At 47.5% G+C, this 17,356-nt stretch overlaps 4 protein-coding genes across 4 annotated transcripts; 3 read left to right on the top strand and 1 right to left on the bottom strand.

The window, feature by feature from the left end:
• The first annotated feature begins 892 nt into the window (after positions 1 to 892).
• On the top strand, positions 893 to 2,756 carry LOC117847872 (uncharacterized). Its single transcript, XM_034729168.2, has 2 exons — positions 893 to 1,443; positions 2,143 to 2,756. The coding sequence occupies exons 1-2, from the start codon at positions 1,070 to 1,072 to the stop codon at positions 2,375 to 2,377; spliced, it is 609 nt and encodes a 202-aa protein (XP_034585059.1). The 5' UTR covers positions 893 to 1,069; the 3' UTR covers positions 2,378 to 2,756.
• Positions 2,757 to 2,928: 172 nt separating this feature from the next.
• On the top strand, positions 2,929 to 10,514 carry LOC117849039 (uncharacterized). Its single transcript, XM_034730644.2, has 17 exons — positions 2,929 to 3,087; positions 3,190 to 3,404; positions 5,121 to 5,301; positions 7,041 to 7,316; positions 7,545 to 7,606; positions 7,704 to 7,792; positions 7,876 to 7,955; positions 8,112 to 8,162; positions 8,443 to 8,517; positions 8,598 to 8,675; positions 8,921 to 8,977; positions 9,139 to 9,209; positions 9,306 to 9,402; positions 9,498 to 9,602; positions 9,792 to 9,854; positions 9,951 to 10,073; positions 10,166 to 10,514. The coding sequence occupies exons 2-17, from the start codon at positions 3,217 to 3,219 to the stop codon at positions 10,484 to 10,486; spliced, it is 1,917 nt and encodes a 638-aa protein (XP_034586535.1). The 5' UTR covers positions 2,929 to 3,087; positions 3,190 to 3,216; the 3' UTR covers positions 10,487 to 10,514.
• A 277-nt stretch (positions 10,515 to 10,791) lies between these two features.
• Positions 10,792 to 13,072, bottom strand: LOC117848127 (uncharacterized). Its single transcript, XM_034729454.2, has one exon. It carries the CDS (start codon positions 13,023 to 13,025, stop codon positions 11,115 to 11,117), a length of 1,911 nt encoding a protein of 636 aa, XP_034585345.1. The 5' UTR covers positions 13,026 to 13,072; the 3' UTR covers positions 10,792 to 11,114.
• An 818-nt stretch (positions 13,073 to 13,890) lies between these two features.
• On the top strand, positions 13,891 to 16,286 carry LOC117848128 (uncharacterized). Its single transcript, XM_034729455.2, has 2 exons — positions 13,891 to 14,627; positions 15,881 to 16,286. Exons 1-2 carry the CDS (start codon positions 13,998 to 14,000, stop codon positions 16,040 to 16,042), a joined length of 792 nt encoding a protein of 263 aa, XP_034585346.1. The 5' UTR covers positions 13,891 to 13,997; the 3' UTR covers positions 16,043 to 16,286.
• The last annotated feature ends 1,070 nt before the right edge of the window (positions 16,287 to 17,356 follow it).

Here is a 17,356-nt window from a genome sequence, read left to right as displayed (position 1 = left end):
CTCCATCCCATATTACAAGTCGCTTTGATTTTTTTGGTACATCCACTTTGCTATGCATCTAGACATATTGTTATATCTATATACATAGCAAAGTGAATGTATCAAAAAAGTCAAAAGCGACTTATAATTTGGGATGGAGGGAGTATTTAGGTGCATACCTAGAAAAGTCAAAACGATCTACAATTTTGGATGGAGGGAGTATTATGGCTGGTCAACTAAACTAGTTTGATGTTACATTGTTAGATGCTTTTTTTTTCTATAAATCCCGTTTGAGTTTTACTTAGGTCAACAATTAAAATAAATTACAATTCAGCGTAGGTAGCTTACTTTCATAAATATCGCCTAACAAAAAAATACCTTTCTTGCAATGAGCTTAACAAAAATACTTTTATTTTGTGTATGTTTGTTTTTTTCAAAACGGACATTCACATACGCACACGCAAACGGTATCCTTCTAAGCATCTCTAAAAGACTGAGTCGATCCATCTCAATATTGATGAAGTTACTATGGGCACACCATGTCCACGAGCACGCCGCCTACCATTAAAAGAATAAAACTGGTTATAAAAATTTTCAAAATAAAGTATTCATGTCAAGTTGAGCACTCAAAATTGACGGCTAGGTTATAAGAAAAACTTCATAGTTAGAAATTATAATCTCGGTTCGTATATGATTCTTTTGTTTTAGAAATATTAGATTCCTATTAAAGTTGTTATTTAAAATATGACGTTAGAGGAAGAGCCGTGACGGGCCATCATCCTGCATTCGGAGACGTGATCCTTATCCTTTCGTTCTCAATAGCTCGAATCGTGTGACGCACCACGCTGCCCGTACCGACCTCTCCCTCTCAAACCGACCCTGATCGCATGAAAACGTCCGTATCACACCGTCGTGCACTGTGAGCCGTGTCCTCCCAACCACACTCGAGTCGTGTCCCTGCCACGCGCCGCACCGGCACCGCTCCCCCCAGAACTCCTGCGTCGTCAACTCGGCGAGCGAACCCACCGGGCAAGCCGGCAGCCGCACCCTGCCACCCGCCTCCTCGCTCCCAGGTCCCCGCCCGATCACCATGGCGCTCCTCCCGCGCACGGCGCGGCTGGCGCTCCTCTCCGCCTCCCCGCGCGCCTACTCCTCCTCCTCCTCGGCCGCCGCGGCGAGCCCCCACCCCGCGCCGTACGGCGGGGCGCCGCCTCCCACGCCGATGTCGAAGGCAGCGGAGTTCGTGGTCTCGAAGATCGACGACCTCATGAACTGGGCTCGGCGGGGCTCGATCTGGCCCATGACGTTCGGGCTGGCGTGCTGCGCCGTCGAGATGATGCACGCCGGCGCCTCCCGCTACGACTTCGACCGCTTCGGCGTCATCTTCCGCCCCTCGCCGCGCCAGTCCGACTGCATGATCGTCGCCGGCACGCTCACCAACAAGATGGCGCCCGCGCTTCGCAAGTAAGCTTTTGCTACAGAACCTGTTATCTTACCGTTCGCTTACATAGATCATACAGATTTGTGATTTCTTTTGTTTATGTCATTCTGAGCCTGAAATTCGAACAGCTCTTGTTAGGATTCTAGTTAGATCTCGACAGGGTGGCTAATTTTAGGTTGCATGTGTAGTATGTTTGCTTCCATCATCTGCCTGACTGCCTTTGCTGCCGTGCATTTCATTTGATCGCATGCACGTTGTCATGTTTCTTAATGTTGTAACACACTATTGGGCAATTTGGTTGCGGGGTAAAAAAAGAGAAACGTGTACCAGTTTACAGTTTAGCATCCACCTGTGAAATAAGAAGCATGCCCTTCCGTCAATTCTCACATAAGAAATAAGATGTAAAAATGCCTTAAGAATTCAGTGAGCAATGATCATTATTCCTGCTGAATTCTTCAGACCTGTTTCCTCTTGAATCATCATTATTTGTGTCTATGCGCTTGCAAAGCTTGGAAGGCTTATGTTCTCATTTGGCAAAATCACTGATATCTGGAGTGTCTTATTAGACTTTAGAGATGTAAAGGCAGAGAAATTCCTCATGGATTCTGAATGAATCAAAATCTTTGATGTTGAGGCCATTTCCACTTACAGGGTCCCTGCTTCTTACCAGCTTGTGGTTCCTAACATTGCTAACATTTTCATCTTTCTTTGTTCTCCTGCAGAGTCTATGACCAGATGCCAGAGCCTCGCTGGGTAATTTCGATGGGCAGCTGCGCCAATGGTGGCGGATACTACCACTACTCCTACTCCGTTGTGCGGGGATGCGACCGGATCGTCCCCGTGGACATCTACGTCCCTGGATGCCCGCCGACCGCCGAAGCCCTGCTATACGGCGTTCTTCAGCTGCAGAAGAAGATCAACAGGCGCAAGGATTTCCTCCACTGGTGGACCAAGTAAACCAGGCAAACCAGTGTTTCTCCCCGTGTCTGCCTCCTGCGTTTCTCTGAAATGTTGCCTTGCTGTTGTTCACTTAAAGCAAGAGATTGTGCGACCTGGTCGTCCGAGGAGTGCAAGACGTGCTGTGCTGTAGCGCTTGGATTGAGCATGTAACTGGTGCTGAATGCCGGGCCCTGGTTGGCAGTCTCTGGACAAACACAAACTACTAGTTCTGGAACACATTATACACTAATTAAGCTTGTAATGTGTTGTGCTGTTGATGTTGATCTGATTGTGTAACACGCCATAAGGAGTTTCAGTTTCTCGTGTAACAAATCGGTCATGACTATTCTGAACACTCTTTGCAATTTCGAGCTTCAGAGGTCTATTTTTTAGCTAACTGGCTTGCGTAGCTGTTGGGATTTGGGAATTTACATGCTTTAACACGAGATCGTTTTGCTTTCGGATGCAAAACGCGCCTCGCCCAAACGGATCGTAGAAAGATGGTGGCCGTACGACTAGACAAAAGGCCAACACATGAAACGATCCTCCAATCAGCATTGGCCTCTTCCCCAAGCAAAAAAAAAAAAAAAAAACGATTACTGGGCTACACTTGCCACCTGAATCCGCCCCTTCGCCAAAAGGAGGAGAAGCAGAGGCACGAACCCGGAACCCAGCCCGCGCCGCCGCCCTCTCCGATCGCCTCTCCCCCGCCGATCTGTTCCCAAGAGGTGAGCCCCCACATCGCCCGTCTACCGAATCAACTCGTGATTCTTCTCGCGATCTCACCGCACTGCTGCGAATCTGCTTGTCCTTTGTTGTCGCCGCCGCAGGGCCCGCGTCCCAGCCGGAGTAGATCCATGGCGCTTGCGTCGAGGCTGGCGCAGCTGCAGGCGAAGGCGTGCGAGGCGACGCGGTTCGTGGCGAAGCACGGGTGCGCGTACCAGCGGTCGCTCGTGGAGAAGAACAAGAAGTACGTCGTGGAGCCCCCCACCATCGAGAAGTGCCAGGAGCTCTCCAAGCAGCTCTTCTACACCCGCCTCGCCAGGTTCGTCGTGCAGTCGATCCCCTCCCCTCCCCTCCCCATCGTCGTCCTCGTATTCTCGTTCCAATCTGAGAACCTGGTGTGGGAGATTAGTTGTGTGATCCGTACTCCGTGATCTCAATGCAAGACTATCGCTGTTGATGTGTCTACCAAATAGCCCACCGCAGTGCTAGTTTCTTTTGATGATTATGACTAGTGCGGCCGTACTTGTCTGCGTTGTGTTTTGGGATGTGATTTCAATTGAAATAGCGTTGAGGTTTACTGTGGAAGTGATGTGACAGGCTGGTTTGAATATAGGATTTGATGATTAGTCTGTCTTCTCAACAAAGATAGCAGAGACAAACAAGGTTTTGGAGTTTTAGGTTTTTATTGGTTGTCGTTCTAGTTTGTTGTATGTGATTTCAACAATCAAGTTTTTGAATTTGCAGTTTTGCACCTTTTATTCAATGCATGAATTTGTCTAGTTTAAAGATCTGAACAGCGAAGATTTTGGAGTCACATATTAGTCGTAACATCACCTCAATATTCCAAAGGGTACTCCTGAACTCTGACTGAGAGTATGTATAAATGATAACCAAAAGTCAGATTATCTTACATTGCCTGAAGATAGTAGCTGGGTACAACTTTCAATGGTCTGGACTATGAAATTGTCTTGTCAGAAACTGAATTGTGGCATCAATTTTCTTTACAAAACTGTATGGATAGTATAGCTGTGAAGCTGGAAAAATGGCAACTATCAGTAATCAGCCAATGATGTATTTAATTCCTAATTAGACCAATGCACATTGCCCAATGAACCTGTGATGAGTAACCACAAGTTGTGAACTTTGCCAACCAAGTCATCAGAGTGGATTGGAAAGTGAGGTTCCTATTGTTTCATGTAGTTAACTGAGCTTTGCAAAAGTAAGTTTTCCCCTTAGTTCACTACAAATGAAATGTGAGCTTGGAATCAAGTTCATCTAGTCATGTGAATTCAAGGTTTTCTTTGTGTCTTGACTGCATGGTGTTGAGTCAAGCTTAAATAAATTTGAGGAAAAAGAAAACAGTCGCATGTAAATGAAATCAACACTTAATTATCAAGCAATAAGCACTGCTGTCTTGGAAACAATTGAGTTATCTTGGCTGATCCCAGTTTTTAACTTCCTGATTTTATCCATTATGTATATGCTTCTCTTTTTAGTGGACTGGTTCTGTTATTATTTGCTTGCATTATATACAGCAAACGGAGTTCTGCTTGCGTGTCACCATTTTTCAGTCATTTATTGGACATGATCTAGCGATGGACTGTGGCAGTAATGCTAGAGTTTTGTTTTTCACTTAAGACTGAACTATGACCTTGTGAATAGATAATTGCATTATCCATCATGTCAAGACCGGTGAAGGTTTAGATTCAATGTTTTCTGATCTTATCTTATGCCCTAAGCCTACAAACACAGCAGAGATAGTTTCAGTCCTCTATTGAATATGGTAGCTGAAGATATTGGATCATTACACTTCTGTAACTAGATGGATATTAAATCATTACACTTCCGTGACTAGATGACTTGACACTGATCTTTTCGTATCATGAGATGCACCTTCACATATTCACTCTGTATCTTTTTCGAAATAGATACATGGTTCCCTTCAAACAATCGAGCTTTTCACATATTCACTGCAGTCTTGGAAACAATTGAGTTATTCACTTGGTGTCTTTGAACTGACACGTGCTTCTTGCAGCATTCCTGGTCGCTACGAAGCGTTCTGGAAAGAGCTTGATCAAGTGAAGCAGCTGTGGAAGAACAGGAACGACCTCAAAGTTGAGCACGCTGGCGTCGCAGCACTCTTCGGCATCGAGTTGTACGCGTGGCTCTGCGCCGGGGAGATCGTTGGCAGAGGATTTACTCTCACAGGATACCACGTCTGAGTGCTAGGCAACGAAATCAGTCCCCCTTTTTTTGCTGATGAAGATTTCTTAGGAAGCCTATTTTTTTGTGACCAGATGCGCAGTTCTGTTTTCGAGATATTCTTGATGCTGTATGGGATGAGCGGATCTCGGTGAAACCGGCTTGGTGAGATACAATAATCTGCTGCATCGTGGTTCAAGTCTACGGCACATTTTTGTTAATGTTATTGATGCCCTTAATCGCTCTGTTTTGCTGTGAGTCGCCTATGCGCCGACGTGATAATGTTACTGTGATGCGAAATTGTTCTGACTGCCGTGTTTCCGTCCAAAGCGCGAGATGTGCGCGGAGGTTGGTGGCTGCCTCTGCCTGCCTGCCCGTTTCAGCATGCAATATTGCACCGCTGCAGCGGTGGCGCAGGGCAGCCCAGTGGGCTGCTGCTATATATCACCGAAGGTGATAAAAAAACCCACCGTCACCTTCAGTTTGGGCGTTTGGCCCAGCAGCGGCTCACTCGAGGTCATCCTCCTCCTTCGGTCCTTCCTCCCGACGAACACAACGCCGTCGCCGCCGTCTTCTCCTGCGCCGTTTTCTTCCCCCACGTCACCATCCTCCTCCATCTCCGGCGGTCCTGCCGCCAGATCCGCTACCGCACCGCCCTCTTCTCCTTTTCACACCCTTCTCTTCTCGTCCGTCCCCGCGCCGCCCTCCTGCACCGCCTCCGACGGCTTCCGCCATCGGATTCGCCACCGCCCTAACCCGGTTCTGCCGGAGAGTTCACAGTCATGCCCCCGCCTGCTCCACCGCCCGCGGCCGGCGGCGCCCCGCCGCCCCATCCACACCCCACCACCACCGCCGACTACCTTCCAAGACCTCCCCTCTACAACCAGAAGCTCACCGATGACCCCGACACCCCAGCAACCCGAACCCTGAAACCCCTAAGCTCCTAACCCCAGCCATGGCGGCAGCGGCTGCGGGAGGAAGACGACGGTGACACTGCTGGGCTGTCGTTCGAGCGCCTTCAGGCGACAACGTGCGAATTTGTCGCATATGCAACGTATAGCCGCTGCCAGCCGAGTGACCTTACCTGAAGACGGAGCAGCGGCTCGTCCACTCGCGCTCAGGCGCCGGCCGATGCCCATGAACGCTTCGCGCGGCTGGCCGGACCAAGCTTACCGTGTCGCGCTGGCATTAGTAACTGCGCAGCTGTTCTCTCCTGCCGTGCCTGCATCCCTCACCGAGAGAGATGATACACTCACACTGTCACACAGCAGCATGGGCTGGCTAGGCTAGCCGAACAGCACCCTCTGCGCGCGGGCCCGCGCCGCACACAAAGCCACAAAGGCCGCCTCCGCTTTTCCTAAATTTCCAAATGAGCCCCGAACCCGGAACAAGCTGGCCGGTAACACCGGTCACATCGGATGTTCGGATGCTAATTAGGAGGACTAAATATAATTTAATTATAAAATTAATTGCACCGATGGAGTTTAATTCGTGAGACGAATCTATTAAGACTAATTAACCCATCATTAGCAAATGATTACTGTAGCATCATATTGTTAAATCATAGATTAATTAGGCGTAATAGATTCGTCTCGCGAATTAGATTCCATTTGTGCAATTAGTTTTGTAATTAAACCATGTTTAATACTCCTAATTAATATCAAACATCCGATGTGACGGCTGCTAAAATTTAGCACGGGTATCAAACACCCCTGATTGACGCGAAAAACCAAACGCGGCGGACGGGGGATAAATTGAGGCCGAACCCGCGGCGGCTGATCGGGGAACACCTCGCCGTCCGGCGACTGCTCCGGGCGCCAAGTTACTGGGACTCATGTTCTCTGCCGCTCGCCGACTCCTCCCCTCCCGCGCCCGCGCCTTCGCCTTCGCGGCGGCCAAGTGGGTTCCTCCCTCCTCCTCGTACTCCCACTCCGCGGCGGCGTCGCCGTCGCGGCCTCGGTTCCCGACGCCCAAGGAGATCCGCCGAGGCTTGGACGAGTTCGTCGTCGGCCAGGACAAGGCCAAGAAGGTTACTTACGCACCTCAATCGCCTAGCCTCCCTTCTTGTTCAAAGCGGGTGCCGTAGCATCAGCTCATGTACTAAAGCTTGAACCAATTATGTCGCCCTATAGTAAGTAGTATAAGTCTGATGTAATGCACCGTCAAGTAACAAACAAGTCAGACAATCTGAGCTTTCCACGAAATTTCAGCTGTGCCTATGTGAGCCATGAACTTAGCAGGGAACTTGGTTGTGCAGGTGCTCTCTGTTGCTGTGCACAATCACTACAAGAGGATATATAATGAGCCATCAAACAAGTGGTGAGATCTTAATAACTGAATTCAGCTTTTCGATTATGTATCATGGTTCTTTGAACTTCATCTGTTTGACTGGTGATCAACCTATATCCATGAAAAGCTTGGTGCGTGGCGATGTTGGTACAAGTGGGGATGATGAAATTGAGCTTGAAAAGAGTAACATCCTTCTGATTGGGCCAACAGGGTCAGGTATTGTGTACAGATATGTGATCTTTGGCAGGACGATGGTGACGTTTTCTGATGGATTTCATTTTTTTCTTTTGTTAGGACAGGTAAAACACTATTAGCAAAAACATTAGCTCGCTATGTGAATGTGCCATTCGTGATTGCTGACGCAACAGCAATTACACAGGTAATAGTGGCTGCCCTGGCTGGTGTGTGCTTGCTTTTATTGATCTATCATTCATTTGTTGCTGTCTCTTATATAAGATAAGGCAAAGATCCAAGCTGACCGTTATTGCTACTTTCTTCTTTTCTTTCTGATGCGACAAATAGACTGCTTTTTCAGGCTGGATATTCTGGGGAAGATGTGGAATCTGTGATTTACAAACTTCTAGTGGTACATATCAACCTATCATTCTCTGACTGTATACGAACCAGATCATTTACTGCACTATTGCTACTGTTCAGTAGTGCCTTAAACAGTAACTGTTGCATAGTCTATCCTTTTTAAGGAAAGTCTATTTAGGTCAGATCAGAAAATTTTCCATTAGGTCAAGGGAACTTGCTTTTGTGAAGGTTCACAATTTTAGTCTCAAATAGTCATCAAATGTTAGATTGTCATTTCTTAATGAACTTCAAGATCATTTATTCTTTAGCTTACATGTGCTGCCTCTTAGGCTGCTGACTTCAATGTTGAAGCTGCTGAGCGTGGTATTGTGTACATTGACGAAGTTGATAAGCTCACAAAGAAGGTCATTGGACAATTAGCTCTGATCTTAATATTACTTCAACATGTAATGAAGTTAATTTCCATGTCTATTACTACTTGCAGGCTGAATGCCGTGAGGACAGAAGGGATGTCTCTGGAGAGGGTGTGCAGCAAGCATTATTAAAAATATTCGAAGGAACAGTACGTGCATCTACTAATTTTCTCCTCTGCTTTGTAAAAACATACTTTGCATTCAATAGTCACAAATCACTTTTTTAGAAGGATACAATATTTGATCAGCTGGGCATGGCTAACTAAAGTAGATAATTTGTAAGCAACAAAAGTCTTGACCATATCCTTCATGAACTTCAAATTTCATAAGTTATGCTGTCTTTCTATGTCGACCACATTTTGCTTCCTGAGCTGTTTTTTGTTGTCTCTATTAGGTCATCAATGTGCCAAGAAAAAGAAACCAAGATAATGTACCCCATGGTTATGTTGAGGTAATTGGTTGCACATACTTCCGGTCAGTCAGTTGAATATTACTTAGTCATGTGTTGATTGGTATGGTATTTTAGAAAAAATAAAAATTGGCTTTCCATTATTGAATAGGGAAAAACAATGGCTCGATGTTGAGTTATGCACCAATATTTTTTTTTTGCAGGTAGATACAAGAAATATCCTTTTTATCTGTGGAGGTGCCTTCTTCGGCTTGGAAAAGATAATCTCTGAAAGGTTATAGAGTTAATAATTGTATTTGTGCATATTTAAGAATTATCCTCCTTTATCTAGGATTTATATGTTTCTCAACATACTTTTGTACTACGCAAGAAATCAACACTGTCCTGTTGGATTTGGCATACCGATATGTCATGAGCTGCGGAACCGCGGCTGGACAACACTTCAGGAATCTTGCTATATTGATGCTGTAGGTTCAGTAGGCTTAAGTCCTTGACATTTGCTCTAAACATTCCTTTTTATTTGATCATGTATTAACAACATATATTTTCTAATGCTACTTAGGTTGAAAATGATGATCTAATTGCCTACGGCTTGATCCCAGAATTCATTGGAAGGTTGCCAATAATAGTTAGCCTGACAAACCTCAGTGAAGAACAATTGGTCCAGGTAGTAAAACTATTTGACTAAGTTTGTAATTTGAAGCAAATCTTTCTTAAAATTACTTATCTATAGTTTTTTGCCTATAGAATGATCACTTTCTTCACACCTTGTTCTTGTCTACTAGTTGATTCTACTATTTTATTTTTCTTCTCAAGATGACCACAACCTAAAGGTTATATCCAATTCTCTTTTCAGGTGCTCAGGGAGCCAAAAAATGCAATAGGAAAGCAATACAAGAAGTTGTTCAAAATGAACAATGTTAGTCTGTTTATTCTATCAATCGTCAAAACGATTGCGAGCTTTGATTAAAAAAAAATTATAACCAAGAAACTCATTGTGCATGTCTTTCCTCAGGTCAAGCTGCATTTCACTGAAAATGCTTTGCATCTAATAGCAAAGAAAGCATCTGCAAAAGAAACGGGGGCTCGTGGGCTACGATCTATAATGGAGGACATTTTGACAGAAGCAATGTTTGAGGTTAACTACTATCTTAATTTTCCATGCAAGTGAGCAACCGAAAATCAGCAATCAGCCTGGCTGACATCAATTTTGATCCTTGCATTTTACAGATTCCTGAGGCAAGGGAGGGAAAAGAGAAGATAATTGCTGTTCTTGTCGATGAAGAGTCCGTAGGGCCATTGCACCATCGGGGATGTGGAGCCAAAATTTTCCAGGATGATGGAGCCTTGGAAATGTATGTTTACCAGAACAATATCAAGCTTCCCGGGCTAATTCAGAGCAACCCCAGCCGCCGTCGGATTTTCCGGTTCTGCCTACTAGTCGCATTATCGGCAACTAAGCTCTGGATTTACCAGACATTTCCTTGTTTTTCATCGATATATGAATGGATTGTATTGATGCTGTGCAAGGCCAACATTTTTACACAATGAAATATAACAAGATTTTATTATCGTGCCAGCTGCTGAGATAGCAATAGAATGGAGCTCACTTTGCATTTTCTTCTGTAGCTTTGTGGTTGCTAAATGATTTCTGCAACAAAAAACTCATGTCTTTTACATGCTAGCGGATACTCCCTCCGTTCCAAATTATAAGTCATTCCAACTTTCTTGGAGTCAAACCATTTTATGTTTGACCAAAATTATAGAGAGGATTACAAAGATTTATGGCACCAAATAGATATATTATGGTACTTATTTGGTATCATGAATATATATTTAATAAAGAACTAATGGTATATCATGAATATTAGTATTTTATTGTATAAATTTGGTCAAACTTAAGATGCTTTGACTCTCCAAGAAAGTTGAAATGACTTATAATTTGGAACGGAGGAGTACATCAATTCTGAACAAAAATAGAAAACATTTCCAAAAATTATAAAAAGACCATAAATATTTTTCTTCCTATTCATAAATTGCCATAACACAAGGCTCAACTGGAGGCTCTATAACTTCACCAAAAGATGAATCTTTGGCACCTCGGAAAGTAGTGACTTAGCTGTAGCATATGACCTGGTGCCAGGATCAAATCCTGGATGCATAGGAGTTCTCAAAGTCATCACAGTTGTCCCTGTCCATCTTCTCCCGTTCTTTCTATAATTTGAGGAGTGCCTTGAAGTGTGTCTTCTCCAGCTGACTTAAGGCCTAGCTTACTGAGAAAGCCACTATCCAAGGTGTTTGCATCAGCAGCAGGTGACACTCCATTCTCCATCTTCCTTTTATGGGCTAGGATAGCTTCAATGGCAGCAGCACTGGCTTTAGCTGCAGCCTCATCCTTAGCAGCAGCCTCTGCTCTCCTTTTCTCCCTCTCTTCCTTGGCAAGAGCCTCTGCCCTCGCCTTCTCTTCTGCAGCCTGGGCTTCTGCTTCAGCCTTTTCCCTCTCCACGTCCTCATATAACTTGGTAATATCATCTTCCCTCCCACCTCCACGTAAAGCTCCTTCCAAGAGCTGCCTCAATTCATCACTGAACACTACCTTCTCGTCCAAAAGAATACCTTTTGCAATCTTGGCTGCATCGTCCAACTGACCAGCAGCAACGTATGCCTTCAGCAATGTCTCGTAGCTTGAGATGCTTGGGCTAACTCCCTTCCTCTTCATCTGATCAAAATATTCTTGAGCCTTATCAAGCTTACTAAAACCCACCAGACGATCAACAAGTTTATGATATGCAGTTGCATCAGGCTTCAGCTCCAATCCATCCATTTTGTCAAAGTAAGAGATACCATCATCGATGCAATCAACACTGAAGCATGCTTCCATGAGTAGTACATGTGTCTCCTCATTCGTGCCAACACCACATTCGCACATCTCACTGTAGAGCACCTCCATCTCACCTATCGACTGGTTAAGCCCCAGATGCCGAATCAAATTGTTATAGGATGCAACATCCGGCACCAGCTTCCACTCCCCCATCCTTCTGAACACTGCAATTGCATCTTCAAATCTCCCAGCAGCACAATAGGCATCAACCATCACCCTGAAGCTTCTCAGGTCAACTGCAATCCGCAGTGGAGGGTCATGCTCACCGAGCATTCTGTCAAACAGCTTGAGTGCATCCTCCAACCTCCCATTCTGCCCAAGCGCATCAACTACCTCATTGTAGCTCTCGGCCCCAAACCTCACCTCCGATTCCACACCAAGCACCTCATTGTAGCACTCCATTGCCTTCTCCTCCATTCCCATAAGGAAGTACGCCTTCATGAGACTTCCATACACAATACCATCAAGAACCGGCTTGCCCCCAACCTTGTCCTCGAGTTCTTGGTACAGCTCCACGGCTTTGGCTCCATCCCCAGCACCCACGAACCCAGCCATAAGGAGGCTATAGACCTTGGGATCCGGCCCCACAACCCCAGAGTCGAGCATCTCATCCTTGAGCTCGACGGCATCCGAGAGTCGGCCGTGGTCGTCGACGAGGCACTCGACGACGACGCGGTAGGCCGTCGGGGAGGGCGGCACGGGGGACCCGGGCCGGGCGAGGAGGCGGAGGTGATGGAGCGCGTCGTCAGGGAGGCGACGCGCGGCGAGCGCGGAGAGGTAGAGCGCGTGCGTGGCGGCGGTGGGCGGGACGGCGGCCTGGAGGGCGAAGCGGTGCAGCGCGAAGAAGTCGTCGAGGCGGCGCGCGCGGAGGAGCGCCGCGAGGACGGCGGCGCAGGTGAAGGAGCAAGGGCGGCTGTTGGAGTGGAGCGCGTGGCGGGTGAGGAGCGCCGCCTCCGGGAGGTCGGCCTGGGGCCCCGAGAGGAGCGCGAGGATCCGGTTGTGGAACGCGAGGCGGGAGGGCGCCAGCGTGGGGAGCGGCTCCGCGAGGCGAACGGCGCTCGGGGAGGGCGCGGGGACGGGGGGCGTCGCGACGAACGTGTCCCGGCGGCGCTCGCGGCGGGACGCCGCGGCCGAGGCGGCGTCCGCGTGCGCGAGCGGGAAGAGCGCCGGCACGAGGCGGCGCGCCGAGATGGGCTTGGACAGCGACATCTTCCGCGGTTGGGCGCGGCCGCCGGACGGGGAGAAGAGGTTTTGGGGGTTTCGGGAGTTCAGAATCGGGAGAAGACGGCCGACTTCATCAGAGCGACCGGAGTAGGAGACGGATTCTTATGTTACGCCTTCGCTGAACGGAAACGAAAAGCTGCAGGTCCGCAACTCAGCTGCGTGTTCCTGACAGCATTTTCGTTACCTGTTCTTTTGTTTTTTGGAACTGGATGTTGACATAATGACATAGTGCCTGGTTATTCTCATCCAGTGACATCTGAACATATTCTAATCTTGCCTAATTCAAGCTTAAAATATTGAACATATCCTACATGAATATTAACCAACTCAATGAGAATCTACTGGAAATTTAGAAAGAACAAATTCAAGACGGGACACATATACGTCACTCACAAAAGGATATTCTAGAGTGGAAACCCATCATTATTTCGAGTGGCAGCATTTCATAAAACCACAATCTTTTCATGGAAGGAATAAAACATTTATTTGTTCTTTTCGTTCTTCACAGTGACACCAGCATGGCACCACCACACATTTCTCAATCTAATTGGCCCACTAAGCTTCGCAGCCCAATGTCCGTTTCTCAGGCCAGTTTTTTTTTCTAGACAGAAATCAAAAGCGATCACTCACCAACCAACAAGCGAAACAGAAGCTGAAGCCTCGGCTAATTTGAGGACCCACCACGCGGCCGGCGTCCATTGGCGGCGCCGGTGGCCGAGACGGCGACTCCGTCCGCCCCAGAATCTTCGCTGTAATATGCCAGAAACCCCGCGCCGCTTCTCGCGCTCCCGAAAACGCCCCTCCAGACCAAAGCCCTCACGCGGCGCCACGAGTCGTGAATCCGAGGAAAGCGCAGGGGTATTTCTGTGCAAGGACATGCCGGTATGAATCCAAGCCTAATCGCCACGGCCACACACCGCTCCTCCCCGCTCCGCGCGGCGATGCGGAGCAGCAGCCATGGAGGTGAGCTCCAGTCGCTTCGCTAGGGCGCTCCCCAACCTCCTCGACCCCGTCTCCAGGCCCCTCAAGCCCCCGCACCACCACCGCCGCCGCCGCGCCGTCCATACCCTAGCCTCCTCGCCTGGCCCTACCGCCGATGCCCTCGCGCCGTCACCCTCCTCGGCCTGGCCGCCGCCGCCACTCTCCCGGCTCCTTGCCGCGGCGCTGAGGGGCGGCCGCGCGGGAGGGGAGCTCCCCGACCTCGTGGCGGCGGCAACGGGCGGCGCGGGGATAGGGACGCTGCTGATGAGCACGACGGCGGCGGCAGTGACCAAGGCGCGGGAGAGCCCGTACCTGCTGGCGCTGGCGGCGAACCCGACGTTCGTGTCGGGGCTGGTGGCGTGGGCGGTGGCGCAGGCCGCCAAGGCCCTGCTCACCTCCGTCGTGGAGCGCCGGTGGGACCTGCGGATGCTGTTCAGCTCCGGCGGGATGCCGTCCTCGCACACCGCACTCTGCACCGCGCTCACCGCCTCCGTCGCGCTCTGCCACGGTGTCAGCGACGCGCTCTTCCCCGTTTGTCTCGGGTTTACTCTAATAGTTATGTACGACGCCACGGGCGTCAGGCGCCACGCCGGAATGCAGGCCGAGGTGAGCTATCTTGATTCAGTAGCTGTTTGTATTTTGCCATGTACTATTTAGTGGTATTATTCAATTCATTTGAAAATTTTGCTTTCCTTGAGCTAATTTTGTAAGCTGAGGGAAACCGTCTTAATTTGTGCAGCACAATGTTAGTCTTAAATAGTTCTAAATAGCGGGCTAAGGGGATTTAGCGGCTGGACTCTAAAACAGTTAAGTGTGGGTTAAACGAGGCTATAGCGGCTAAATTGTACATGGGAAAATTAGCGATACCTTATCTCAAATAGCTATAGCGGAGCTATAGCCGGCTATTTAAAACCTATAGAACACAATGAGACTCTGCTGAGTGATAGTTAGTTGCGACAATATCATGTTCAAGATGTATGTTTTGGTGTGATTGGCTACAAATCCTAATTCTGAAACATTTCAGTTGGATCTCAGCGAATGGTTATTTGCTGGCTGATGTGGCTTGGGTTCAAGTAGTATCCATTTCTGGATCTTTATATCACAACTGACATATATAACTGTGATTCTGTTTCCTAGGCTTGTGTTATCTGTTTTGATGTCTTCACTTTTCTTGATCTGGCAGTGGTAATTGCGTCGCACTGTATGCAGCCATAGTATAAATATTCAGCATACAAACAAGGTGGCATGTTCACGCTTTGTTGGCTTTGTCAGAGGAAGTTTAGAACTTTGTCTTGGTGCCTTGGGTACAATACAATGCTCCTTAAAACTTGAGCATTGTTTTATTCTGCTCATTTAGTTCTTTTTAAACAAATAGCTAGCAGCTCATATATTAAAGCATTGTCATTTGTTAGTTCACCTGATGTGTCACCAACTCACCATGTACCTTGCAATATCACACTGCACACACTGGCTTAATGAGCCTACAGAAGAAAAGGCATTATTTAATATAAAAAAGTTACTCCTGTTGTCAATGATATTTTCCGAGATCCTGAGACACCTGCTGTCAATGCCATTGCAACTGTCATCAAGCTAGCAACACCTGCTGCCTAGGCATCTCGTAACAGTTATAGTATTCGGACACTAGAATTTAAGTGCAGAGCAATCTTGACTATCTTTTGGGATATGTTCGAATCGCATCAACGAAGTAAATCATGACATGTTATTTCCTGAATGCTGCCCACTGCTTGTGCTCTGAAGGAAGTTCTGTTCTTCAAATTTCATTGTTGCTAGATGTGTGCCTGTCTTCCCTTGAGTATACTTTTCGTCATCAACTAATTTGTGCTTTTTGATCGACACAGGTACTCAATAAGATCGTTGAGGACCTGTTTGAAGGCCATCCAATTAGCGAAAGAAAACTTAAGGAGTTGTTAGGACACACTCCATCACAGGTCTTTGCCGGAGCAATTTTAGGCATCTTGGTGGCCTGGTATTGCTGCCAGGGTTGTATTGTACCCATTTGATGTTGCTGTTGTATGACTTGATCAGAAATGAAATTATTCTCACGGAGATTTTGCACGTAGTGTAACGGTGTAACCATTGTTCTGGAAAATAGCTGTCTTACCCAGTTTGATATTGTCAAGAAGGTGACTACTGTCATCCATCTTGGGCATGTCCCTGTATATATGTAACTCAATTGTACGGAATAATCGATATTTGGATCCTATCCAGCCTCAATACAGAGTTGAGACTGAAGGTATTTGCTAAGAGTGAAGTGTCCACTAATGTGTTGCTTGCATTGGGTTATATGATATATGAGCTTCTTGTCGCCATTTGTGTACTTAAAGATCAAGCCAGAACCTACAGTTTGAGAGACTGTGTTGCTGTTGCATCATGTAAAGTCGATCTTGCCTTTCTTGTGCCTTCGTTGAAACATGGCTGTCTTGAGTCCACACACCTGATATTGCTTCTGCCGTAGGGTCCTTGAAACTGATTGGTCACCATCTCTACTCTAGTTCAAGAGTTCAACAACCACTCCCAAAATGACGCCCGGGGTTGCTCGATTGGCCCGTGAATCCACCCCCGTGGCGCTAACAAGTACGGGATGTGCAGGCAGGTCCATCCTGTTTCTTGGTTGAAGCCCTTGTTTACTTCCCAAGTTGGGAGGTGCCAAATTAGCATTTTACCATAAATGTGACACTGTAGCGTTTCATTTGTATTTGTGAATTATTGTCCAAATATTGACTAATTAGGCTCAAAAGATTCGTCTCGCAAAGTACAACAAAACTGTGCAATTAGTTTTTGATTTCGTCTACATTTAGTACTCCATGCATGTACCGCAAGTTTGATGTGATGGAGAATCTTCTTTTTGTATAGTGTTAAAGTTGGAAGTTTGGAGGGAAGTAAACAAGGGCTAAGTTTCTCGGCGGCAGGGCACGGCCAGCATGAGGCGACAGGATCACGGGAGGGAACGGCCAGACGGTCGCAGATCGGACCGCGGCCAGCAAAGCATCATGGCAGCCGAGCTCTGGATCTTCTCTGTATACGCCCCGCGTGGCCCTGGGCTTTTCTCGAACGCTGTTGCTAAAGAGAAAACCGGCCCAAACAGCAGCCTTTGCAAGCGTTGGGCTTAGGCCTAGCCCAACTGGGTTGAACTGGACTCCAACTCGAATTCCTTCCCTGACCCGCCGCCCTCGCCCGCCCGCCTCTTTTCCTACCACCACCATCCTCCTGATCGAAGCTAGGGCTCCCAATCCACCCAAGAAAACGCTGAATTATCCCGGCGGGACAAGTCACACAACACAACTAAGATGATGGCCGGTGAGGAGGACTCAGTG

Source organism: Setaria viridis, chromosome 3 (genome assembly GCF_005286985.2).
Source record: "Setaria viridis chromosome 3, Setaria_viridis_v4.0, whole genome shotgun sequence".
NCBI classification, from domain to species: domain Eukaryota; kingdom Viridiplantae; phylum Streptophyta; class Magnoliopsida; order Poales; family Poaceae; genus Setaria; species Setaria viridis.
Note: the sequence above shows the minus strand (reverse complement) of the source record. Positions and strands in the feature narration are given on the sequence as shown.

Coding starts and splice junctions, on each gene's coding strand:
- LOC117847872 (XM_034729168.2), top strand. CDS start 1,070: ATGGCGCTCCTCCCGCGCACGGCGCGGCTGGCGCTCCTCTCCGCCTCC. Junction 1,444..2,142: donor ATGGCGCCCGCGCTTCGCAA/GTAAGCTTTTGC, acceptor GTTCTCCTGCAG/AGTCTATGACCAGATGCCAG.
- LOC117849039 (XM_034730644.2), top strand. CDS start 3,217: ATGGCGCTTGCGTCGAGGCTGGCGCAGCTGCAGGCGAAGGCGTGCGAG. Junction 7,607..7,703: donor AATGAGCCATCAAACAAGTG/GTGAGATCTTAA, acceptor ATCCATGAAAAG/CTTGGTGCGTGGCGATGTTG. Junction 8,978..9,138: donor TACCCCATGGTTATGTTGAG/GTAATTGGTTGC, acceptor TTTTTTTTGCAG/GTAGATACAAGAAATATCCT.
- LOC117848127 (XM_034729454.2), bottom strand. CDS start 13,025: ATGTCGCTGTCCAAGCCCATCTCGGCGCGCCGCCTCGTGCCGGCGCTC.
- LOC117848128 (XM_034729455.2), top strand. CDS start 13,998: ATGGAGGTGAGCTCCAGTCGCTTCGCTAGGGCGCTCCCCAACCTCCTC. Junction 14,628..15,880: donor ACGCCGGAATGCAGGCCGAG/GTGAGCTATCTT, acceptor TGATCGACACAG/GTACTCAATAAGATCGTTGA.